Genomic DNA, 27047 nt, shown 5'->3' with positions numbered 1-27047 from the left:
GATTGAGTGGAGTGAGGGGGCTGAGGGCGGGGCTGGTGGAGGAGGGGAGCAGAGGGACCGTGGGCAAACCTGGCAGGAGGAACACAACACACCGGATTAGACAAGAGTATGACGTGGGTAGGGATGGGCATTCGAATAATTTTCTAACCGAGTATCCTAACCTTGTCGTACCTGGGTAACCGAATACTGTAATAAAAAATAAAATGACGTCATGTCTGACGGACAGAGCGCAGCCGGGGCATAAATGCTCTCTGTCCGTCAGACATGACGTCATTTTATTTTTTATTACAGTATTCGGTTACCCGGGTACGACAAGGTTAGGATACTCGGTTAGAAAATTATTCGAAATGCCCATCCCTACCCACGTCATACTCTTGTCTAATCCGGTGTGTTGTGTTCCTCCTGCCAGGTTTGCCCACGGTCCCTCTGCTCCCCTCCTCCAGCAGCCCCGCCCTCAGCCCCCTCACTCCACTCAATCCCGCCACCACCAACTTCAACCCTGCCACCACGCTACCAGGTGGGTGATTTCTCAGACAGTCCAGCCTCCACGTCATCAGTTTGCTCAGTCAGCTGTGAACTTGCAGCACAAAACACGTGGCAGAGGTGTTACAGCTCCGTGTGTAGATTCATACAGCTGTGTTCACACCCCTGTAGGAAAATAAAGACAAAGGTCAGAGTCAACTGCAAGGCTCAGTTTGTTTTCTTAAGGACAAGTTGCCATTAGTAATAAAATAGTGAATAATGATAAATCATTTTATTTGTTGGCGCCATTCTCAACACCCTGGTCACCTTACATATAAAAAACAACAGCAAAAAACAGACATAAAATACAAAAGCACAGGAAATACATATACAATGACAAAGAAAATACAATGTGGCTAAATACATTTCCACAAGTTTCCGAACGTCAAAAATGTAAGCCGGTTTTGCTCTTCTGGTGGAATTGTATGTCTACGCTTCCATGGTTTCACTAGTTGCTGTAAATGCATGGATCTAGTAACACTGGCTTTTAACAAAGGATGTCCATTTGTGTGACATCCATTGTTAAAAGCTGGTGTCATGATCCATGTGTCTTACATATTTTCAATGAAAAAAAGATCCACAGAAGATCCAAAGAACTGAAACCATGGAAACGTAAACATTCAATTCCACTGGAAGAGCAAAACCCACTTACGTTTTTGACATTTGGAAAAAGGTGGATAGGGAGTAGGACATTTGAGAGGAAGAATGGATTAACTTCTTTCCCATCAGCCACCAACAAGCTCTCACGTCTCCTCTGGTTTTGTACCACGAACCGTCAAATGAGTTGAATATTCTGTAGCTCGGCCTCATGTACAGGGCTGTTCAGTTTCAGCATTACCTCACTTCAGATGTACAGAGTGACAATGGCTGTGATTAGACATGTGCATGAATAATGATTTGTTTGCACTTCCATGGCATTGTGTGTTTGTGTGTAGGTCTGATGCCCCTCCCAGGTGGCCTACCTCCGCTCCCTAACCTTCCCAACCTCAACCTGCCACTCCCAGACCTCAGCGCGGTGCAGCTAGCAGGCACCGGCATCTTACCGGGGACCACAGGTAAACAAACAAGTCACGCTCATTATACACTGTTTTGACCAGAGGCTGCAGGATGATGACAAGTACCAGTACACACTGATTTGTTTTCAGGCGTTGTAACACAACATATTTAAAGCACTGCTGTAAATGAATGGAGAACATACAATGCTGCCTGAAAGTTTGTGAACCCCTGGAGTAGTTTGGATTTTTCTTTTTTTTCTTTTTTTAATATACAAAATGACGGGTTTATGTTCATCAATTCCATGTAAATGTTTTGAGGGAAGTGGGTGTAGCCAGCAGAGAAAGTGAAACATGGAATCAGAGTATGTGCGAAAGTAAGTGAACCGCAGCTGCATTGGTAAAGTCAAGGAGGTAAATGGACTCATGTGGGTGCTGAAGTTATTAAATAATCAATTCCTTAGGAGAGGTTTGGTCAGATCTGTAAGACAAATCATTTACAAATGGAGGAAACTCGGCATCAGAAGCACCAGAAGAAGAATAAATCAGGTAAAGGCCGACCCACACATCACCTCCAGAGAGATGCAGATCTCTCTGGCAGCAGCTGGGATTAATGCACATCAAGTGAAAAATGAATAGATATGTAAATTGTGGCAGCGTCTACTCTAAAGAAAACAGAGTTGCCTGTTTAAACTCAGCCAGAGATTATGTGGACAAACCAGAGGCCGTGTGGACTTCCACTCTCTGGACAGTTGAGAGTCCCACATTGAATTATTTGGTCACAATCACAGACACCACGTTTGGAGGACTCACAAACTTTCAAGCAGCATTGCATATAATTATAAAAAGTGTTTGAATGTAGTTGTGATCGAAACAATTTCTCCCACAATGCACTGTGGGTTGGAAAGGTGCTTACATCGTCTCATTCTCCATTCATTCATTTGCTCTTACATATATAGAGAGCCTAAGCGGAAGCAGGAAGTAAGGCTCACCATGGGACCTCAATTCAGAAAAAAATGTAGTGAACGGGAGTCAAACTTTTATTTCGTGATCTGATTGAATTGTCATGAGAAAAATATATGACCTCTACCTGTTTAAAACATCAAAATTCCCCAAAATCCGTAACCAGAAAGACTACAGGTGGCGTAGGTGACGAAAAAATACAAAATACATTCTTCTGTTGCCGTTTTATGACAAACTGCAGATTTTTTGGCATGAAACGCGATGTTTTAAAGGGACATTGTGTAAGTTCTCCTGTTATCTATTCACGAAAATGGATTATTTGGTTCAAAAGTATGTTTTTCATTAATCAGTAATCCCCCCCATCAACAAACTGAAGTGTTCCTTTCAGCTCTGAATGAGCCGTTCATATCGTTCATATCTACATGGAGCGGGTAAGCTCGGAGCTGCTGCCATGTGGTGTCGCCATATTTTTACGTTCAGTGGCAGCATGACGGTAGGAAACCACGGAAACTCAGCGGAGACACCGGAGCTGTCGGCTCAGGTGGAGGTGGCGTCTGTGAAAAGTCACCGCGGTAACGCAGTGAGGAGGAATGGAGCGTTACACTGATGCTGCATTCACCTGCAGTCGGGCAGACGGCCGTCGGTAACAAACCAGATGTCATTTTAGTCACAGAAGTCGAGAGAAAGCCGGTAAAACGTGGGTCAGGTGTATTGTTTTGCCTCGTGTTACACTGATCGCTCCGGCTACCTCGGCTGTCGTCCGTCTGCCGTCTGCCCAATTTCATGTGAATGCAGCATGAAAAATACGATTGAGTTGCTTGCGATCTACAACCGCACCACTAGATGGGAGTAATTCCTACACAATGTACCTTTAAGTAGGTTAAAGTCATATATTTTTCTCATGACACAATTAAATCGGGTCACGAAATAAAATTTTGATTTCCGTTCACTTACATGGAGATTTTTTCTGAATTGAGGTCCCATGGCAAGCTTCACTTCCACTTCCACTTAGGCTTTCTATAAATGAATGAATTCAGGCTTTATGCTGTGTTAAAGGGATAGTAGCATTTTTTTTAAAGTGGGGTTGTATGATCTACAAATAGCCCCTAAGTACTTTAATTGCAGTAGAAGACTCTCTGCACTCCTCCCGTTAGCAACGCCAGCCCATAGCCCTGCCCAGAGATTTACAACATACAGTGTTGTGAACAGACCCAACGAAATGGCCTATTTTCGCGGCCTAAAAGAGGTTTTACCTGAAAAAAAATACACAGTTCCATTGTTCGCTGTAATGTAATTTTTTCCAGCCCTTCAAAGTGCAGGAAAAACGCAGTTTTTATTTGGAAAATGCTACTATCCCTTAAAAGTATGTAGCATGGTAAATGATTCCATCGTTATGTGACTGTAACACGTGTTTTATCTTTCAGTCCCGTCCCTGGCCGCTCTCCCACCCCTCAACCTGCCGGGTCTGGCTCCGTTCCCCCCTCTCCCCACAGTGCTTCCCTCCCAGCTGCCCCCCCTCCTGCCTCAGGGAGTGGCCCCCCTCTTACCTACATCCACCGCCGCCCCTCCCGCCTCGGTCACAGTCACGGCAGCTCCGGCTACCGACCCCGCCGACTCCACGGCGACCACGGAAACCGCCTCCACGAACGCCACGGAAGCACCGGCCCCCACGGAAACAACACTAACGTCGTCATAACCTGGGAAAAACAAGACCCCACTTGCCATCAAACCAAAACACACACCCGGTTTCTCTCTTACCCCCCCCTCGCCCCCCCCCTCCCTCCCTGTCTGTCTTTCTCTGTGTTTTTCTATTTATTTGGCCAAGAGGGACAGGCAGTCACAGAGCTCAGAGGTCAGCATGCTCCGGTTATGAGTGAGGAAGCTTGTGTGGAGCGATGAAGGATGGATGGATATGAAGATTGGAGGACAGATGTAGACTGCTCTCACCAACATGTCTTTATTGCCAGATTGTCACGGAGCTACTGTATGAGGAGGACGAGGTGCGCTCTTCGTTTGTAGTTTGCACTTGCGCAGTTACATCCAGGCAAAGAACTACTGTACCTTAGGACCCCCCCCTCCCCCTCCCCCTCCCTTTCTGATCTGGCAATCCTCTGTTTCACAATTTAGATTTTCTATATAAACAGTGTGTGCCCATGGGGCTGGATGATGCATCAAATTCACTCAGTGACAACCCACCATCATTACTCCTTAATAAATAAACTGAGAATAGCTACAACCGCCACTGACCTGTAACTGGAAGTTCAGCAGAGTGACCAGCCGTCTAACTGGTCGTACTGGAATAAACCAGGACAAAGATATCAGATGTGGGCCGACACAGAGGACGATCATGCACTGTTGTAATAAATACTAGAAGAGTATGAATTTATCATCTTATAGATTTTGGTTCTAATCGTCCAGCCCTAACATATAATCTCTTATTATTAGTCAATAGACGCCCTGACCAGTAGATTAATTTGATTTACGTATTAATTTTTGTTGAAATTTCTGTACGAGTGTTTCCACCCAATGAATGAATCTGCATTATTTTGCACCACATTTGTGTTTTGAAATTATTAGTCTGTCCCTTTTTGTATGTCTCCATGTATACCCAGAGCTCTACAGTACACGCCGTCTCTACCACACGGAGAACGTTACAGCGCGGCGGCCATGCCAGACGACACAAGGTTTACAGTGACAAGAGCTACTGAGCAGTGTGTGTGTGTGTGTGTGTGTTTGCTGTTGGGTGATCATTTAGTGGGTGTAGATGTCTTAGATACACAGCACGTCTCCTGGCATGGCCGAAGTGCGTTGGTGAGAGAGTTGTAGTGATGCAGAACAGCCACAAGGAGTCGCTGTAACTGAGGTTTCTGAAAACATCTGCAGTATGCACAGTGCGAGCAATAAAGCCAAATAAATTTTACATGATGCCTCTGTGTGTGTTCATACACAGTGTTTGTTGCTGTTCCTTGACAGTCACAAATCAACGACTTAAGAAGAAGACAAAGCTGTGATGAGACAGTAAAGCTCCTCTATGGAAACTGAAAGGCTTCATTCTAACCACCCACTGGTGAAAGAGGCAGGTGTTGGTTTCAGGATCATCTTACAGGAAAAAAGAGAAGGTACACCAACCAAAAACACTCACTAACACACAGATTCCAAAAAACATTTGGGTAAAAAGGCAAAAAACATTTTAACACCTGCAAAATTCAGGTGTGAAATGGACAGACTACGTGGAGAGAAAAGTCAAAAGTGACATTAAAAATCCATCAAGTGACAGAATTTAGCTGAAAATATGAAAATTTATATCTGAGAAATAAATTTGAAAAACACCTGTGAAAGACTGGACAGGACTTGTCTGCAATTTCAAATGTAGGCTTTAATGTGTTAAATGAACCACTTCTGATACATAAAACTGACCTGAAAATAAACGTTTAGTATGGATTCTGTTTTATAAGTAAGTTAAGATCATGGGTCAGTTTTAAGTAATTTGTTTGTGTTGTCTAATGAAGAGAAAGCATTAAAAATATTTGTTGCTCAGGTTCAAGTTAAATTCAGCTTTATTCCAGAAACCAAAATTTGGGATAACATTGAAACTTGAACAAACCCAGAGTTCTTCCTCTTGAATTTCAGTCAGATGAACTGATCAAAACAGAAGTGAATATTCCTGATGTTAAAGTTTAAAATTTCCATCTCAGCTTCACTTCCCCAAAAATGGACTTGTGAATGAACACCAGGAAAACCAGTTTTGAAATGAATCCACTTGATCTTTAAAGGAGGGGGGGGGGGGGGGGGGGGGCGGCTATAATATAGCCGAAATATTTAGATATTGTAAATTTAAATTAATCATGTTTTCAGCTTCTACACAGATTCAAATTATTACCTCAACATAGGTCATGTTTTCACCTGTGAATTTCCTTCTTTATTGTGAGAATTACAATTTCCAACATTTTTGTGAATAGGCTTTATGCACAGCTCCACTACTTCCTGAACTTAAACAAGCTCCTTTATTTCCTGTCTTATTAGACAAACTGATTAATCCAGTCGTGTCTGACCATTGTGACTACTGAGGTCAGAGTCAGACACACACCTGGATTCATCAGTTTGTCCAATAATGTTAGACAGGAAATAAAGGAGCTTGTTTAAGTTCAGGAAGTAGTGGAGCTGTGTATAAAGCCTATTCCTCACTATGTATTTTGGATATTTACGTTAAAAACTAATCAGACCCATTCATGTTGTCTGTTTAATTGTCTTCCATACACGATGCTGTCAGTCCAGGATGTCAGGAAAGTGAGATTTTAATAAATTCCTGTTTAACGATTGCCACGTGCTTTTATCAGATCTCTCTCTGCATTAACACTGAGTCGCGGCGCCTGTGGAGCCACGGACACATGACGTGAATATTCCAGTGTCTCTTCACACAGGACTCGTCACCTTCCTCTGCTCCATCTTGTGTCAGGAGCTGCTGCTGCTGAGGTTGCGTAACCTCTCCACAGGAAATATTGGTCACACTGCAGGAATTAAGACTTGTAAGGCAATCTTTATTGCATATGGTAGCGTTGCACCCCCACACCACTAATGTGATCTGACATGTAGCTCACTAATGGCTGCGCTTTACATCTGTCTACACATGGCTCTTCATTAATCACATGGTGTGTGTGTGTGTGTTCCACTGTTAGTTTGTCCAGTGGATGAAAGTACAACTGAATTAAAGTGGAAACAGACTTCACCTCTTTCATTGCATTTCATCACTTGCTTTCATTTGGGAGCACAAGCTACTTCCTGCAGTTTAATGCACCTGTCATGTCACTGGAGCTACGACTGTCTTTGTTTACCCAACAGCTTCACATATAGAAAATCAATTAAGACTTCTTCTAAAAGGAGGCGAGAGCTCAGAGGGAAGATGAGACACCCACAGCTCGCTGTTAACGGCTCCCACTTGTCTTTTTATCTGACTTCTTCCAACAACATCCCCCGCTTTTTTCTGTCTTTCTGAGGACGAGCTCTGGGCCCGAGTGAGTCCTGGTCGCCTGCGTTTTTTATCGAGACAGAGCTTCAAATGCCATGACAACATACAGGTAAGTGTTTTTATTTACAGAACGACAACATTTGGATATATCCACTGGGGGGTTTTCTAGCTGCAGTAAAAACATGCTGCAACACAGGGCCAAACCTGGAGCGCGTGCCCAACTCTACTTGACACGAACAGGTGTGACCGTTCCTCACTACACAGCATACTGGGATTTTTGCTCCATATAATGTCTGTTGGACTCTCACATTAAAGTTAACCAAATCAAAAGAATAAAAAAAAAAAAGAAAGAACCCACGTGGACATTGATGTTTGGTGGCAGAAGAATGTGTCGCAGCACAGTGTGTGTCCGTTTCAGAAAAAAAAGAAGAGGCTCTGGAGAGTGTTCCTCTAAACACAGTTCAAGTACGCACGGACGCCAGGCGGACCATTCACACGTTACCAAACTAAAAGCGACATTTATAGCAGCCAACTGAGAAACAGCTTTCAGAGGGAAACACAAATAAACTTAGCAAAGTGAAGACACTGGGAAGCAAAGGGGGGGGAAGCCTCATTACTATATATTTGCTAGTGAGTAATGTCGCCCGCACATGAAATGTACACTAAATACTGTGCCCGAGTCTGTTGAGATACAGTGACGGTCGCTCCAAAGTCCCTCAAGTCCAGTCCGGCTTGTCTTCAGGCAGGTGGATGGGGACATCTATGACGACATGTACTGTAATATGCTCTGCCCTTTGAAACAGTTTGAACCTTTTACCTGAACAGCAAAAAAATAAAATAAAAATAAAAACAAAAAAAATGGATTAAGACACATTCACACATCCACTTTGTGTAGATCTGAACTGCTTCGCAACACATTGAAAAATGCGAACGGAGGATTTGACCACGGAGAAGTCCAGGGCGAGCCCACGCTCTAAGTACTTCATGCCAAATCTGTGAGACCAGACGACCATGATCTGGATCGGAAGTGCAAATCAACCCCAGATAATTTCATCTGGGACGTTTTTTTTTTCTTAAAGTCAAGTCCTTATAAGGTTACATCATGACGCTGAAGTCAGCCCCTGTTGTGTGTGTGTGTGTGTGTGTGTGGGGGGGGCTACGAGGGAGAAGACCCCATGAGATGTCACTTTGTTTTATGCCTCCAGTCCACAGGCGGTGGTTAAACCGAGGGTCCGGATTTGATTCACAGACACTTGAACCACAACCACAACACACACACCCCACCCCGTCGTCTGCAGCCGTGGCTTTATGTTACAATTCTCAGCCACTCTGAAAGTGTATACTGTGATGTGTGTGTGTGTGCAGCTAAGAGAGGTGGGAGTGGTCAGGAGGACATGGAGGACATAGAGCAGCTCCTGTAGCTGTTGAAATGTCTCCTTAGAGGGTGATTTAATAAAGTCCATAAACAGATGCACTGGCTTCATCGTTGTCTTTTCCTGCTGCACACGGTGTTGAGCTGTTCCCCTGCTTCTCTTTCCACTTCCCTTCTGTTTTTCAGGCTCCTCCCCCCCCTCCTCCTGTCTTCACACAGTCGAGTTCAAGGACACAACGCTGTACAAACAGATTCAGAGGGAGAATCCAACCAATCCATCCTTCTTCTTCTTCTCTCACTTCCATCCGTCCATTTCCATTCTCTTCTGTTGCTAATCTATCCAGTTTGGGAACAGCTCAGGGAAAGAAAAAAAGAAGAAGATCCATGTCCATGTTTTCCTTCAATTCCAACAATCCTGCTTGAGGATTGGCCAGAGGAGGCTGTCAGTCATGTGAGGGGAGCCAGTCAGTAGGTGGGCAGAGAGGAGGCGGACGGCTGCAGGGAGCCGGAGGAGTTGGAGCGTCTCATGTGAGGGAGGAGGTAGGAGTCCGAGCACAGCTGGTGAACGTCGAACCGGTCCTCCTTGCGGTACGCCAGACAGCGCCGGATAAACGCCTGCAGAGCGGAGGAGGACATTTTAGAAAATGAGCATCAGGCTGTGAGTGTGTGTGTGTGTGCGCTTTTCATCTATCTGGTGGCAAATGAATCAGAGCTGCTTCAGATGGTGAAACATGTATCAACATGTCAGTGGATTGTCAGACTCTCGAACAATAATACTTTAATCATCGTGTGTACAGGTGTCTTAATTAACCAACTATATTTACAGCACACATGTCTCAACTCATTTATGCTGAACAGTGAAGCCATTTGACGACATCTGAAGAGGATTGAGAGACATATGGCTTTGTTGTTTATTGTTTTGATTGAGGAGACAATCATTTTAATATCTTCAGCTGTATGAAGCCAATATGTTGCAATTCGCTCACAGCAATGTGAAGAAACCTGATGTTTCAGTTGTTAATTGACTCTAACCAAAAACATGTCTGTCAATGTGGTTACTTAATGTTGTTAATCTCTCCATATTGCCCAACATTAAAGGTATAATATGTAGGAATTCCCCCCATCTAGCGGTGCGGTTGCATATCGGAACGGATTCTTGACGTTGCATTCAGGTGAAATGGGGCAGATGTCAGACAGACAACACGCTGCCTGTAACAGGATAAACAAGCGTCTATGTAAACAAGTGGTCCGCCAGCACGAGGCAAAACAATACAGGCCTGACAATATGTTTTCATGGTGATGACGTATTGTTTACCTGACCCACGTTTTACCGTCTTTCTCTGGTGGAGTAAAATGACATCCGGTTGGTTTGCCGACGGCCGTCTGCCTGACTGCACCTGAATGCAACACCAGTGCCTCCGTCCTTCCTCACACTACACAGTGGTGACAGTTTTAACAGGCGCTACCTGGAAAACTTTCTCCACGAGCCGACAGCTCCGCTGAGTTTCTATGGTTACCTACGGTCACGCTGCCACTCAACGTAAAAAAAATGGCGATGCAACATGGCCGCCTCGGTTCGGTGCGTCGCCCACTTATGTATTTGTAACGACTTGTAACAACTCATTCTAAGGTACGAGAAAGCTTTCATTTGTATGCAGCTGTGATTCCACTTCAGTGAAATACGGATTTATGAAAGAAATATTTGATTTTTGTTAATAAAAAGCCAAATCAGTTACATACTGGGGCTTTAACTCCAACTATGACAATGTTAAAGGTCATGAGAAGATATTTGCAAGGTTTTTACACACAACTTCATCTTCTTCAGTTTTCATAGGAACAAAAGCATTTTTAGCATAATGTCAAATCGTGTGTGTGTGTGTGTGTGTGTGTGTGTGTGTGTGTGTTACCTTGGCCTCTGTGCTAGCCTGTGGTTTCGCAGGAAACTGGACCTCTGTGGCTTTAAGGATGGTGTTTTCCTGGAGAATGTCTTGCTGAGACTGGTTGTGACCAAACGGCTGGAGAAGACAAACAGACAGTCAACGGACCACAATCCATCACTTCCACCATTAAAGCCCTGCAGCCGTTTTATGGTCAGTGATGCACCACAAACATCTATGAAACACACCGCTGGTGTCTGCAAACTGCTCCTTCCACATATCAAAGCAACACCTCTAACTAACAATCCACCTGTGTATGAGTTCATCTTTACTCTCTGCTGACGTGCACATTGTTAAACTCATTGGTCATGTGACGAGTCGTACCTTGCGTCCGTAGAGGCACTGGAAGAAGATCACTCCCACAGACCAGACGTCCACCTTGTTGGAAATCTTAGGCGGCTCCTTCCCCACCACAAAACACTCAGGAGGGAGATACCTGAAGAACACAAACAACACATTTCATAGTAGCACAAGGTAGAAGATTCTCCTGTGTCAGTCTGAGGGGAGTAATTGCGTGTGTGTGTCTGTGTGTCTTACCAGTAGGTGCCGGCCCCCTGTGATGTGAGGTCCATCCCATCCACACCATAGTTATCATCATCCATGATCTTTGACAGGCCAAAGTCTGTGATTTTGATTTCTCCACATGCGGTGCCATCCACCAACAAGATGTTACCTGTTCCCCACACACACACAAACACACCATAAGACTGAGTCAAGAGCGTCTGACCCCGGGTTAACAAGGTTAAATGACCTATAATGAACTCTTAACTAAGTATAATTCAGGTAGAAAGTAGTGTGTGACCCACCGGGTTTGAGGTCGTAGTGGATGATGGGAGGTTTGATCTCGTTGAGGTAGCGCAGGGCGCTGACGATCTGCATGACGATGGAGCGGGCCTCCTTCTCTGACATCAGCTTGTTTTGTTTCAGGTAGAAGTCCAGGTCGTTGCCTTCACAGAACTCCAGCACTGTACAGAACCTGAGAGGACACACACAGTTACACACAAGAAACAACACTGATGAACTGAACAGAGCTGGTGTCAACACAAGATTAGAACACTACTGATCATTTATTGATCCCTGAATAGAGAGTTAATAGGGTCACCAATAACAGAGACTACCAGTGTCTTCACCCCTTCTACCACACATGCTTCACCAACACTTGAAGCTAATTCATGCACAGCATCCATCCATCCATCCATGAAGTGTCAAAATAAATTATGAAAAGAGAAGAGTTTGCACTAGAATAAACGGGGGGTGACAAATCCATCTAACTCCATATGAGATCAGTGCAGGGTTTCCACTATATACATTTAGTTGTCCCAGCTCGCCGCTCCTTAATTAGCGCCGTCACTACTTCATAATCAGGTCGGAGCAGTTGCACAATAATAATCTACCGTTTACCGGTACTTTGTAAACTTCCTCAAAAGTCTCGATCCACTGGACGGTGCTCAGTTTATCATTAAACAACGTCAACAAGGTTCTTCAGTACCGACATTCTCACTACACGCTGGTCTGTTGACAATATCACGCGGCGGTGGCGACTGACGCTGCACGTCAAATTATCCCACGTTTCATGGATGTGTTTTCTTATTGCTTTGGTGTGTGTGCGACTGTGCGTGTGTGTGGTTCAGGGTCCTAGAGGAAACACTGCAGTGTTTGAACTCCTACAGGTCACGAGTGCAGTTCGTATTCATGAAAAAGGATAAAAGAAAATTTGAAGTAAAATCATTAAAACAATTTGTTTAGAAACGATAATTCCCTCAATCGACTGAAAGTCTCATCTTTCAGTTTTTCTTTGAACCAGTAGCTGCCTTCACTCATTACTCCACGGAGCCAAGTTGATGTTTACAAGATAAGGTGGTTATATAAATCCCAACAGTGTTTATTAAATACACTAATATCAATGCACTTATACAGTATACCTCCCTCCACAGGCTTTATTTAACACCTGATGGTTCTTATGTAACGCCTTATGGTGCTAAAACCGGGCTAATTCTGGCGTTCCACGCCCGCCCTCGGTGACACACGCTCCATGCAGTGGACGGGTATCATTTAGAGCGCTGTGTGTGTGTTTGTGCCTGAACAAGATGAGAAGGGGTGTGTGTGAGTTCAGTAGGCGGGCTGAGCGCTGCCCACCCAATCACAAGTGAGAGATGGTATCCTGCCATTCCCTTTAGTGGAAGTTAAAGAAAAGAAAAAAATGATTTTTCTTAACTTTTGATTGGGTGGGCAAGACATGCCCTGAACTACAGTACCAGCTTTAAAAATAGCTTCCATTGTCAGGACATGTTGGTGCTGATTCATGCATTTTTCTGTCACTTGCTTTATAATTTGCTCTTTCTCAATCTGATAACACCCCTGTGATGTTTGCTCTCACTTGCAGCTCTGACGTGGAGCCTCCTGGCAGATTACAGCTTGTGCATTTTTTGAATATTCACCGAGCGGTGCCCTCACAGAGGCCGGACTCTGACTTGCTGGTTACAAACTGCAGCTAGGAACGCTGTTTTAACCCTGTGCTGTGCAATAAACAACCTGAGGATATGTGGACCCAGCAGGGCTGCAGCTGGCAGAGGTCAGAGGTCAGAGGTCAGAGGTGACTCACGTGTCAGTGTCCAGGGAGAAGTAGTCATACAGTTTGACTATTCTGGGATGGTCCAGCTGCTTGTGTATCCGGTACTCCCTGCATGCATGCCTAGAAGGAAATAAACGTCAATGTAACATGTGTGTTACTGCAGAAAATCTTTGTCTGAAGCTGCATGTGTCTGTGTGAATGAGACCTACTTGTGGTAGTTCTCCTTCTTCTCCTCTCTCCAGTTCTTGTTGAGTTGGTGGATTTTAACGGCTGCATAACGCTGCTCAAACAGGTCAAAAGCCTGCGCGTGACAAGAAAAGACACATTTGCCTTTAAATACTGGACACAGGCAGAGAGAGTGAGAGTAGGAAACAGCCAGCGCAGCGTTACGGACGTCACCTTATAGACTTCACTGAAGCCGCCCCTGCCCAGCAAGTGCAGCAGCAGGTACCTCTCATTCAGAGTGGGATGGTCTTTAAACCTTCATGCGGAGGAACAGAACAGAAATGTTAATAATAAGTATAATCACGTAACATGAAGAGAAAATGTGCAGCGTTTCGATGCGGTGAACTGATCTGACTAATTTACCGTCGCCTTTCAAACGAGTGATTTGCAAATATGGATGATTGTGCTGCTGTCTCTGGATAATTACATCGACGAATTTAAATGACATCAAACAGACATTCTTGGGCTGATGAAACGTTTCTTGTTTGAAGTGCCTTTAACATCGTCATATGTTTGAGGATTTACATTCATTACTTGGGGGGGCCTAGCCGTGTGGCGAGTGGACTTACGCCGAGCTGTCCTCGTTGTTTATCCTCTTCAGCTCTCTGATGTGGAGGTTCCTCACCCGCTCCAGCCGCTCCAGCTCTGCCTGAATCTCAGCCTCCTCCTACACACACACACACACACACACACACACACACACACACACACACACACACACACACACACACACACACACACACACGTTATGAAATGCATAATTTTTTTACATTTCGGTTATGTTGGTGTTAAAATATGCGTGTAAAGGAATCTCATTTATGCAATTAAACACTTTGTCAACAAATAAAGCTGAGTGTGGGAGCTGAAGTTACTCCTTCACTGTTTTGATGTAAACGGAGTGTTATGTAATAAACACCCAGTACTTTTGGTGCACGCTGTCAATCACGTTTTAGAATTGGAGCCTTTTCTTGAACATGTCCTTTTGCATGCTTTCAGTAAATTAAATGTCCTTTGTGCTTAGTAATGTCTTTTTATTCATGTATTGGTAGATTGGTTGACTGATTAACTAAGTGTATATATTTTTCCAGCTGACCTTCTTCAGGTGTCCCAGACGGAGCTTGAAGATCTCTTCCTGCTCGTGGTACTCGGCGAGGGTCAGTCTGCCAAAACACAGAGAAAGTCAAAGTCCTGCAGGAGCCAACGTGATGCACTACAGACACTCTGTCACAATAAATTCAATTCTTCTTCACCCCACAGTGAAAGTCCAACAATTTCAGACAGATAAAAGGAAGTGTTATATTTAAACCTGTGTTATTAAAGGGATAGTTCAACATTTTGGCAAATTGGCCCATTGCCATAATCCCTATAGTCATAGCAGTAGGTTTGTTACCTTTAATTGTCGGTGCAAGTTATTTTTAGAACGGCGGAGCAGAGCCGTGAGCTGCTCAGAGCTACGCTACGGAGGCTAATGGAGTTTCTTGGTTTCCCTCATCAAACTCATCAAACACACAATCCAACAACTCCACAACGCTCTGGTGGACAAGTTGTGACCTGCACATTCACCACGCTATGAGATAATAACAGAACGTTATGAGACAGAGTTGTTTTCAAGGCAAATGCCGAAAAACTGCCCCCGACGGGAATGCGTATCAGCAATTTTGCGTGAATTTACCTCGAAAACAACCCTGTCTCACAATGTTACGCTCCACCGTTCTAAAAATAGCTTGCACCGAAAATTAAAAGGTAACGAACCTATTCCTAAAACTATAGGGATTACGGCAATGGGCCAATTTGCCAAAATGTTGAACTATCCCTTTAAGTAGTGTGTGTATCTGACACCTGGGATTTGGATCATCTTTATGACAAGTCTCTATATTAAGTCTCTATATATTACAAGCTTTCATGTTAGAGCACAGTTGTCAGTTTACTACAAAGAAAATAGCTAAAAACAATAGAGTCTGAACATCCGTTACATCCTTCACTGATGACGGTCTGTATTTATTCCAGGAAACTCACAGCTGGGGCAAGGAGGGCTTGAGGAAGGGGTCCGAGTCGTTGCCGTTGACCACCTTGGTTTTGCGCTGCTTGGGTTCGGAGGTGGAGGCCACAGAGAGGGAGGGAGACGCAGGGTTAGGAGGCTTCCTCTTGGCCAGCAGCTTCCTCTGTCTCTCTATGTCCTCCCTCTGCTGGTTGATTCCCTCCTGTTGCCTGTGGACAGAGGAGGGTGAAGAAGACGGGTCAGATGGGAGATAGAAGGGAACTGTGTTGTGTTTGCATGTTTTCTCCTGGATGTCAAGAGGAAAAACACAGTTTCTAATTTAATATCTTATACAAAATATAAACATCTAGGATTTAAAAAACGAGCACGACTGCCGTCTCTCTCACTTGATCAGGTTCTGGAATGCATATCCGTCAGTCCACTGCTCTGTGTAGGACGCTCCGTGTCTGACGGTGGTGAAGTGACCGAGACGGAGGCGATCCTGCATGCTCTTCTCACGACAAGACTGCTTCTCCTGGGTGCTCTGTGCACAAAACACACACACGCGCACACACACATGATCAGATATGATGGAGATTAGTGCTGAAGGAAGGAAGATAACAGTTGAAATCCATTTTAGTTTAGGAGTCAAACTTGCAAATTACATCCACCGCAGGCCTTCACCTGTACGCTCCATTTACATTACATTTATTCATTCACACAAACGAGGCACAACCCAGGCCACAGCAGATCAACGCAGATCCCTGTGCAGAATAAAAATGTAATAGGTATATTTATTTTTTTAATTACAAAAACTGAAAGCCCTGGATATATTAAATCACAGTTTAGGGAATATTCTGCACTAATTCCCAACACCAGCACTCTGCTGCTGTGCTGTGCTGTGCTGTGCTGAGCTGAGCAGCTCCGTGGTGGTGAGTTAAAGGAAACAGGTGGCGAGGGAAGAGATTCAAAGCTCCACGAACCACAGGAGACTTTCTCCCTTCATTAGTCGTGGACAAAAGCAAAGCTAAAACACCAGAAGATATTGGACTTGTTATCAGGATGCCTGTGTTGCTCCTTTTCAGTTGCAATTCTAAACCCGCTGCTTTTTTTTTTAAACTCCCTTTATAAGCAGTGAGCTTCAGTTCTTCTACGTGTTGTTAACACATTAGCCACAAAAACGTTTCAACTGCGTCGCTGTTAGTTTTTTCCTCTTTCAGGTGTTAAACGGGCCGTGCTTTGGTGTGAAGATGGACACAAACCTTTTCTATCAGCAGTTTTTTGCTCATGGTGATGCACTTGTTGAGCCTCTCCTTGTATTTCTCCAGGAGTTTCTGCTGTTCGTCGATCTGTCTCCGCAGGTCGCAGTTAGCCTGGTGAAGACAGGTAGAGTGTTCAGTCTGGTTGTGTATGATAAAACACAACACAGTTATAACGTCAGATGTGATCCTCCTATCCAGGACTTGGTGAAAACACACAACTCACCCTGAGCAGGTCATCTATCCGCCCCTCTTTCTTCTCCAGGTCCAGACTCTTGTTGCTCTCCAGAGCAGCCAGTTTCAGCCCCGTTAACTCCGTCTGCGAGCCAGACAGAGATGTTCCAGTCAGCCGTGTATTATTAATAAGAGTTCACTGTATGTATAAACAGTGTGTCAAATGAGTGTGTCTCTCTGTTTGCATCATATTACCTGGACAAACTTGCTGGAGGAGGCTTTGGGATTGTGTTCCCCAAAACACAGGCTTGTAGGAGAGGAGCTATTCTGCCGGATCTACGGACAAAGAGGTTTTGTTAAACACTGTGATGACACACACAGAACATAAGACTCACATCCACGTCATTTGCATAAAACTCATCTGGAAAAAAAAAAACCCTTTCTGTTGCTTGTCAATCACTTACAATTGAGCCGGGAGCAGAGTGCGAGTTCTGTGGAGAGCGGCGAGCCGACGGGAGCCCTCTGACTGGACTGGAGCCGTTTCCACCCTGGAACTGTTGACGGAGAGAAAAACGAACCGACAGATGTTAAGAAAACCGCTTCAAGATGACAGAACATGTAGTAACACTGGTTGTTGGAATAACTCACATCAAAGTAGTCGCTGATCTTGGGCCCACGTGTGGAGGTTTTACCTGCACGGAAATTTGAATAAAGGTTTTAATGCAACCCAGCAGGGATACATGATGCATTACACTGATTTTCGCCAGGTATTAGTCATACCTTGACTGCTCTCTGAATAGGTGTCAGCTTTCCTTTTCCTCCCTCTGGACGTTTCAGAGTGCTTCTTCTCCGGGGTCTGTAAATCGATATGAAACAGAGGAAGGAGAGAGCGGGGAAAAAAAAAAAAAAAAAAGCATAAATCCCTTGTGTTTAACCTAATAAAGCTGGATTCAGTGGTGATGTTCAGCAGGAAAGAGCAGCAGGAAGAAGTACATACTGAGTAGGCAGGGGAGCTCCCTCTTTTCAAATCAGAGTTCTAGGAAGAGAGGAGAGGCAGAGGTGGAGGTAGTGGGAGAGACAGAGAGACGAGCGCAAAAAAAAAAAAAAAAAAAACTTGACTACTGACAACATGTATCTGTGCCTGTGTAATAAAATGTGTCCAATTTAATTTCGCCGGCGACGACGCAGCAAAACCGCATCTGTGTGTTTTTTACCTCCGACTCCTTGTCACTGGACGAGCCCAGGCTGCCGTAGCTGTGGTTGGACGACTCATTGGCCAGACCCTGCACACACAACACGCAAATCATTCAAATACCTGAACACACAACACGAACAGAGTCAGTCAGCGCAGGTGTGTGTGGTGACCTAATGAAACACAGCCTACGGGGCAAGGCCTCTAGTCTGCCACGTCTGATAGGAATCCAGATCTTCAGTTAGAAGGTGTGTCACTTGGCCTTTTTCCATCTCATGAGCATTTCCAGGAAGTGAGGAGTCCTTTTAAGGAAAATGGGAACCTCTACCTGCGGGTTCGGCTTTCAACACCCCCCCCCCCCCGATATAGTCGTCTATGAGCTATCAAGCAAGAGTTAGTCACTGGAGTTAGTCACTTATGAACACTCAACCCTCCAGACTGCTTCAACCTGCGTACAGCTTCTTTGACTGCTGCCAGCACGGAAACACTGGTTGTTGTTATTGTTGTGGTTGATATCGTATTGTTGCTGTATAGTTGCTGGGTCAAGTGTGTGTGTGTGTGTGTGTGTGTGTGTGTGTGTGTGTGTGTGTGTGTGTGACACATCTCAAAGCGGAGAGGGATGAATAAAAGAACAACGGCAAGAACGGGCGTCCACACTATCTCAGCCAATCAATTAAATCACTGCAATCGATCTCTGCCGTTGGACCACATGAAGACGAGGCTGTTGCTCACTTAAAGGGACAACGAGGAGTTTCTCCATCGGCAGAACGAAAAATTCCGCGACAATAAAAAAGTCTCATGTTAATGTGGATGAATCTACGCTACCCACACTTGTTAATGGGCCCATTTTTGATAAATATATCGTTTTGTCTCTATCGTTATTTTGTTATTATTAGTGGTGGTGGAAACGCTGGGTGAGCCGACCAGCGTTTCCTTACTTTCGGTTTCGCGGCGGGTCATGAGAATAACGCAGCCGAATCGCCGTTTATGGTCGGAACTACGACGGTATGTGATCGTCTTCGAACCTCTGACTTTAATTCTTGATGAATGAAAACATGAGTCCGTCTTGCGCCGGTCAAAGAATTTCACGGTGCGGAGGCTCATAAATGTAGTGTGAAAACGCTTTGCTTTTCCAAAACTCCTCGTTGTCCCTTTAAGATGGACCAATATGGACACGTGTACAGACACACATGTGATCTGTTTTGACTGTCTGGAACTGGACTGCAGCTCTGTACTACTATCTGCTGTTGTATCATGTTATGTTGGAATGTCAAAAGAGAAAGTTTTGATGAAGAGAATATATTCTGAGGGTACCGGGGCCGCTTTCCCTTTCGGGCCATGTTGCTGTATTACTTAAAGCAGAAGTAAGTGATATATTTGTGTTAATATAAGTCTTAAATAGTTATATCTTCCGACAGCAATCACTTACATAGAGTGTTTGGACCGAAACACGGGTCTCCCAGTCCCTCTGCTCTGAGCCGAGGAGAAAACTTTTCTCGTATCCTACAGTTTTTATCCAATGAGGAGAGAGAACGGCATGCAGGGCTGTGTGTGCAGCCAAGGGACGCCGTGAATGTGGTGACGTAGGGACGAGGACTGTTATGGTGCGTTCAAGGAAACTCGTAACTCGTGTTTTTCCGACCTGTGAAGTCGTACCAGTTCGATCTGGTACGAGTTCACGGGTCGGAAGTTACGAGTGGCCGTTATAGTGACTTTCACAGGTAAAACAGGTCGGAAAAACACGAGTGGGTTGCCTGGAACGCTACAAAGTCGTAAGTTGTGACTTGAAGCTGTAATTTACGGTTTCAAAAGCCTGCCTCGAACGCAGCATTAGCGAAAACGACCGGATCACTCACTTCTGCTTTAAACTGAGATGATGTGTGATGAAGTCTGATTTAACTTACATGTCCGAAATGAATGAATGAATAAATAAAGGTGTCTTTTGTCTGTGCTGCTGTTACCTTAGCACCTCCGCTGGTGCTCCCAGTGCTGCCTACTGTGTTGCCACTGACAGCTCCTGTGAACCTGGCCTCCAGCAGCTCCTGTCTCCTGGGGTCCAGACTGTGCAGCTCCTCCATGGGGCCTGGCGTGAGGCAGAGAGAAGGAGGGGGGGGGGGGGGGGGTGAGGAGTAAGGTTACACATTTATATTGTCCTCAAAGAAACAGTAGCAAATAGCAGCACAAGGAATCAGAGCAGAAAACATCCCTGTAACAAAATTACTCGAAAAGAATATAAAAAAATGAGCTGGATGAGAAAGAGCGGAGGACGGTATCTGGGGGAGGATTAGAGAAAATTGGAGTGATTAGAGGATAAAAATAGAAAATGGATTTAACTGTAGGTGCAGTTAGGTAGCTCTGTAAAAGATGCACTTTCATCCGATGATGGGAGACACTTCTGGATGAGTGACACTGCATTTCTAACTTGAGCAGGAAGGTCATCCTGCCACCGGGGAGACAGGAGGGAGAGGAGTCAAGGCCGGGGCGTAGCGAGTCCGCCAGTTTGTCACTACTGAAATCTTCAAGCGGCCCCCTCCATGTTCTCATTAGCAGGGCTGCCACAATGGCCTCTTTGCACGGAGCTAAACTAGTCTCTGACATTTAGGGATCTCCGTATCTCGGAGGCCTTGCGGACAGAACACAATAACATCTGAGATAAGGACACTGGGAGTTTTGTCCCCGAAGTAAAAATCTTTTGACATGCTGCAATGTCAGTGAAAAATAGAGCAGGGTGTTTCAGTCTAATTTAAATGCTACACATGTTTAACAATGCTCCTTAGACTGTTGAAACAGGACACAGCTTTTAGTTTTACAGGCTTCGCAGAAAAGCCTTACAGTTCTACGTTTACATTTCCTCGGTGTAGCCACATTCACAGATGCCAGAATGGAAAAACCATTAACAACTTGTGTATCACCACAACAGTACATATGAAGTGATTGTTGTTACGTGCAGCGGGCTAACGTATACGCCGGCTGTCTATGACAACCAGTTTCCAGGGAGAGACGAGGCACAGGTCCTCTGCTCCCTGCCGGCTGCTGCAAGTGTTTGTTTCCTTATTGGACATTTCCTGGCTGTCATCTTTACATAGCTTCTTCTGGCACAGGGGCAAGCCCTAAAAGGCATAATGGACATTATGAAACAACCCCTGTGCAGTGAAACAGAGAGCACACACAACAACAAGGCCTTTGTGAGGTTATCTAAGGACAGGGCAGAGAGTGATTTGGGTTAATTAATCTACATAGTACAGCTTTATATTACAGCGTAATTACTGCTTTCTTACTGCGATCGTGTTACGACTGTGAAGTTAAGAAATGATTTCATAAACAAGATCCTGCGCACAGTCGTTATAACGACGCTTTCAACGACTTGTTAGCACCGTGGCTGTCTACGTGTGGTTATACGTATATTATTACATAAACTACTACACCCAGCTGGAACATTAGGACCAAAATGCTCCGACTTATGAACAGTGTTTGGTCACATCACAAGCAGCAGCGCAGCCACATCGGTGCAAATAACATCTCCACAGCACGCAGAGAACAATGTGGACGGACAGATGGTCCAAAACTGTCCAAAAAGTGACATAAAACGGGGCCTGTCCTCAAGTTGTCAGCAGCAGCAGCAGCAGCAGCAGCAGCAGCAGGGAAATGCATTACAATGCATTCATGGATACATGCACTGCTGCGTTGTTTAATACACAACTTGATGCTGCTGGAAGGAGGCGATTGTTACAAACTGCTACAAAAACACTGGTAACGCGTCGACGAGTCGCCACAAACCGTGTGAGTGACGAGCTCACAAACAAAACAACAAGCTAACGCCGCCGCTGTGCAAACATGATAGCTCGCTGCTACTCAGACTGGCCGTCAACTGAACTGACAGCTGACGTTTGGCTTCCAATTCACGGCATCAGTGAACTTGACATCCATTTTTACTTCCACGGACGGCGGCTGGACTCGGCCGAAACCATCCGCTTGTCCTGCAAACAACACACTTTCGGGAGAAATAGAGTCGGCCGAGCACTTGGTGGGCTCATGTACCTTCCTTGCTCTTTGCGGTCGCCGTTATATGTTGTTGAGAAATCGTTGGGGACGAGGAGAGCTGCGACCAAGATGGCGTCGCCTCCAAACTTCCACCACCACTTCCACTGTTACTTTGGACACTCATGAAGCCACTTTACCACCGAGAGGAGCCAGCGTTCACTCTGCCGTTCGCGGAAATCCCAAACTTGCGTCCATCGACACCTGCTGTCGCCGACAAGGCCACAAACGACGGGTAGTCCGTGTGTGCGTCGCTAGACGTCTCGCATGTTGCGACCCGCGCGGGTCGTGCGGAGCAGCGGCTTCTTCAGAGACTCGAGACGGCTCCAGAGTAACCTTTGCATGATGACCGCACCGCGCTGTCAGCATCCAGTGAGCGAGCGGAGCTTTGATTCTGGTAGGCGAGGCTATCGCGAGGCTGGCGCGCACCTAGCAGTACGATGGGGGATGGCATGACACCGAAACAGACACTGATCTGGGATCATTTTACCCTCCTCCAAACTAGCCTTAGGTTCACTGGAAAGCGCAACTCTCTTCGACCTGAGAGCAGCCTCTTGTTTTGGCGAAAACAACAAACACCCCGAAAAAATGGCCGAAAGTTCCTGTCTGAGGAGAACACGTAGGAAAACAGAGAGACACACACACACACACCAATGTTTGTGTGTGTGTGTGTGTGTGTGTGTGTGTGTGTGTGTGTGTGTGTGTGTGTGTGTGTGTGTGTGTGTGTCCGGTGTGAATGTGTATATGTGTAGGCTATGTGTACTATGCATAGTATACATACACATACGTGTATATCTACACACACATATATGTATGCATATGTGCATATATGCATATATATATATACATATATATACATATATATATATATATATGCATATATATATACATATATATACATATATATATATATATGCATATATATATATATACATATATATATATGCACATATATGCATATATATAGGCTATATGTGTATATGTCAAAAAATTAACAAACATAAATTAATGACATGTTAAAAATAAACTAATTAATTAATTAATAACATATGATATAATTAATAAATTATATATATATAATTTATATATATCATGTCATTATATGTGAATATATATAGGCCTATATATACTATATACATAGGCTATGTATGTGCACATATTGTGTCATATTTATATCATATCATTAATTTATTTGCTTATTTTTTATATTTATATATTTAAATACAGTAGTGTGCACTCGTGCATGGTATGTGTAGTCTATTTATAGATCGTCATATATGAACACGTGTGTGTATGTGTGTAAGTAATGTAATATTGGATTGTATCAGACTACTGCACTGTGTACACTACGTTACTATGTGTAACAGAGAGCGTGTGTGAGAGAGTGTGTGTTAGGCAGGGCTGTGGTCTTGATGCTGTTTTTCAGTCTTGAAATACAAGTTGCAGGGAGGGGAGCGCAGGTGGGAGGATAGTTATGTGGTCTGGGCTATAGGGTCTTTTGTTCCAAATTTGGTGCAGTGCATCAAAATGCCTTTGCCTTCTTGTAGGGCAGCATACACAAAACACAACACACACACACACTCACACACACACAGCGAGAGAGAGAAACAGACAGAGAGAGTAGGCCAAACATTCAACTGTTTGGCCTACATCCTATTCTTCCATTCCTTGCCAATTTATTTTAAATATAACAGATTTGTTTTGCACTAGATTACATGGACCAATACGGAGACTGCACTGAGAGTGAAGACATTTCCAAGGACTGAAAACATGTTTAATCTCTAATATTTGAAAAGTTAATTCTACTGTAATTAGATTGGTTCAGATGAGCATTCAAAGTAATAGAAAGCAGTGTGTAAAGGCTCCTTTGTCTGTCAACCCCCTGCTCCACTTGCAGTCAGATTGCATCAGGAACCAGACTGAGGCACAAGCGGTCATACTGCACCTCATATGCACCTGCCCATGGTAACCTGATTTTTTTGGTCACATGGTTTCCATGGTAACAGCAATAGTCTTCTTGACAGGCAATGAGGAGGGCTGTATAAGCAGTCTACGACATTACACTACTACACACACGCACACACAGTTTGTGATGTCATTTCAGGTATGAAATTGGAGTTGTGTTATGAGGAAAGAGGTGACAGGTGCCTGATATCCAAGCAGCAGTCAGGACATTCCTGGAGCATCAGATGTCTGACGGAAAACCAGGAGTGTTGGCTGACATTTTGAAAACTGCCTCCAGCTTGTGTATAAGACACACAACTGTGGGCTACAACAATAATGGTCTTTTGAAAACCAAAAAGTCTGAAAATAAATTGAAAGAAAATCAGTAAAAAATATTGGATGTACATTTGCAGAAAATACAGCATTTGGCAGTGGGTTTTTTTTTTGGCAGGTAATTGCTCTCTAACTCTGCAAGTTGAATAGCCTACACAAGTGGAGACTGTATTTTACATATAAACAGTTTTACAGAAGTATTTCGTGAAATACAAAAAAATAATCCAGTCACTTTGATGTGGTGCGAGATTACAAATACCAAATCATATGGATGCTCTAAGCAGTTTTATATTACCCTTTTGTCGTCATAATTATGCAATTATATCATTATAATAAATCAACTAAATCATACTATTAAATTTAATTTTGTTAAATCTATAAAGTATGTGATAGTAGGTCCGATGTAACTGAACGTTCAAATCATGATGAATGAGGCACTTAATATGATTCCTTTGTTATACAAAAAACAACAAACCTGACAGTTCGGATGTTGGAAAAAAAAAAATTTAAGTGCAAGACGAAAGCACATTCAAGTGCAAGTGAGAAAACACACAATTAGTCATCCTTTATTCAGAGTCAAAAGTGTCTGATTCAGTGCAAAAACCTAACTACAAGGAGTCATTGCTGATCTAATGGAAGTTGACAGGCACATCAGCAACAATATGTCTGTTAGATCAGAACTCTCACTGTGTCTCTGCAGCAGCACGTTACTGAATACCGATCTCAATACTATGAATGTAAGTATCAATTTATGTTTTAGCTACATTTGTCTGTCATCTAAATGATTAACCTTCCTTCCTTAACCATCCGCACAGTAATTACAGCTCCATTCAGTAAGCCATGCCAGTGCTGTATCTACAGAACCTGGAGGAGTCACAGCTAAGTGGAGCGCAGCCATAATTCATGTTATAAATCACACCTGTGTGGTTCCTGCATAACATGTCAAATGGCCGCTGTGAAAATCACTTTCACTCCACTGGACTCATTCCTTTGTTTGCTGAGGCTGCCTGAACATTTCAGTGGGAAGGCAACAGCTCCACTGTGTAAAACTGCACATCACAATATTACAAACAGTAACAGTAAGTTACTGTGCCTGTTGGAAAACTTAAGTTACATTACGCACCAGCCCCTGTCCAATCATCCACTGTCCAATCATATACCAAACATCAAAAGTTGTTTTTGCTCATTACTTAGAATTACTGTATTTTATTAGATGATACATTGTATGTACACATAGACCAAAATACATACAGCACAGGGCCTACATGTCCTTTTCAGAAATATGTATGAACATATTTACATTGTTTAGCAGACTACATTAGAAATAAATGATTATGATTATCATCACGTATCAAGTGTCCATACTAAGCAATTATAACCGGATGAACATTTTTATTATACATGACAATTGAATAGCCTATGTTTTCACATGTATTTCAAGTGTAAATTCTAAATCTTTAGGCCAGACACATCATACATGGAGCTACATGCATATGCTGTAAATCCACCGAATGACATGACAAACTAATATTGTACTGCCACATGAAAACATTTTTCATCAACAAGTCAACAAAAAGTTTTGTTAACTTGGAAATTGAGTTAGAATGTGACAAGATTGTGTGTAATAAAATGTGTAATAAGAATTAGTGCAAGGAAAATAGTTACTTATTACATTCAAATGTATGAATACATAAAAAAACAAGTTTTAATCTGGTGCATCTGAAATGACAAAATGATGAAGCCGGATGGCGCAAATGGTTTTCTGCTACTTCAATAGTTATCAATAAATACCTCAGCGAGAAAAAGTACTCAAATAATCTGTATTAGGGACAATTTACTAATTTAAAGCATACAATGAAATAATGTAAAGAAATCAACCAAGTGCACATAAATCAGGAGAACATGTTCCTTCTCTGTGGAAACACCTGTTTCTGCCTCTCGTACATGCTGACGTACGATCTGAGAAGATCCTCCATTGTGTCGGCCTGAAACAGGAGGAAATGGATGTCACTGTCAGAAAACATGTCATTTCAAAACCACCACTGTCAAATGTTGTCATTAACACTTGTGGGCAGACTGATCAAATACTGTATTTATTATAGTATATATACATATATATTATAATATATTACAGAATAACAAATATTTGCCTCTTCTACAAGAAATATTTCACCAACATATAAAACTGAACTTAAAACACCGGTCCCGGAAAAATCATTGCATTCACCACATTACTTGCTCGAAGACTTATTCTTTTAAAATGGTCCCACTCCTCCCCGCCAACTCATAATAAATGGATTCAGGACGTACTGCAGTGCATCACACTGGAGAAAATTAGGCTTTCCCTAAAAGGGTCCTCAAGCAGTTTCTATAAGATGTGGCAGCCCTTTATCACATACATTGACTCACTGACTATTTTAGCAGAAACCAACTGAGTCCCCCCCCCCCCCCTTTTTTTTTTCTTTTCTTTTTTTAAAATTTATTTTATTTATTGAATTAATTATTTATTTTACTATTATTATCACTATTTTTTTTCCCCATTGTGTGTAACCATGCTCCATTATGTAATTACTATGCATC

At 43.6% G+C, this 27047-nt stretch overlaps 2 protein-coding genes across 2 annotated transcripts; one reads left to right on the top strand and one right to left on the bottom strand.

The window, feature by feature from the left end:
* Positions 1 to 244: 244 nt before the first annotated feature.
* Positions 245 to 5397, top strand: LOC311000620 (uncharacterized protein; the record flags this gene model as incomplete). The annotated part of the gene is made up of 4 exons (XM_083991360.1): positions 245 to 257; positions 410 to 517; positions 1458 to 1577; positions 3902 to 5397. 4 exons carry the CDS (start codon positions 245 to 247, stop codon positions 4171 to 4173), a joined length of 513 nt encoding a protein of 170 aa, XP_083847486.1. The 3' UTR covers positions 4174 to 5397.
* Positions 5398 to 7558: 2161 nt separating this feature from the next.
* On the bottom strand, positions 7559 to 22752 carry LOC311000189 (serine/threonine-protein kinase tousled-like 1-B). Its single transcript, XM_083990836.1, has 22 exons — positions 22191 to 22752; positions 20114 to 20235; positions 18175 to 18243; positions 17958 to 17996; positions 17741 to 17816; positions 17609 to 17652; positions 17425 to 17514; positions 17216 to 17296; positions 17013 to 17105; positions 16790 to 16900; positions 15935 to 16071; positions 15566 to 15757; positions 14643 to 14709; positions 14119 to 14216; positions 13724 to 13805; positions 13534 to 13625; positions 13355 to 13444; positions 11559 to 11728; positions 11290 to 11425; positions 11077 to 11188; positions 10723 to 10830; positions 7559 to 9430 (listed from the first exon to the last, which is right to left on the bottom strand). Exons 1-22 carry the CDS (start codon positions 22315 to 22317, stop codon positions 9281 to 9283), a joined length of 2286 nt encoding a protein of 761 aa, XP_083846962.1. The 5' UTR covers positions 22318 to 22752; the 3' UTR covers positions 7559 to 9280.
* Positions 22753 to 27047: the final 4295 nt, after the last annotated feature.

The sequence above is a fragment of the Trachurus trachurus genome, assembly GCF_905171665.1.
Source record: "Trachurus trachurus genome assembly, chromosome: 17".
Lineage (NCBI taxonomy): Eukaryota > Metazoa > Chordata > Actinopteri > Carangiformes > Carangidae > Trachurus > Trachurus trachurus.
Note: the sequence above shows the minus strand (reverse complement) of the source record. Positions and strands in the feature narration are given on the sequence as shown.

Bases quoted from the DNA above. Each gene is read 5' to 3' on its own strand.
- LOC311000189 (XM_083990836.1), bottom strand. From the start codon at position 22,317: ATGAGTGTCCAAAGTAACAGTGGAAGTGGTGGTGGAAGTTTGGAGGCG. The intron at 16,901-17,012 runs GTGAGTTGTGTG...TGTCTTCACCAG, and splicing joins GGATAGATGACCTGCTCAGG to GCTAACTGCGACCTGCGGAG. The intron at 14,710-15,565 runs GTGAGTTTCCTG...GTGTTTTGGCAG, and splicing joins AAGCCCTCCTTGCCCCAGCT to ACTGACCCTCGCCGAGTACC.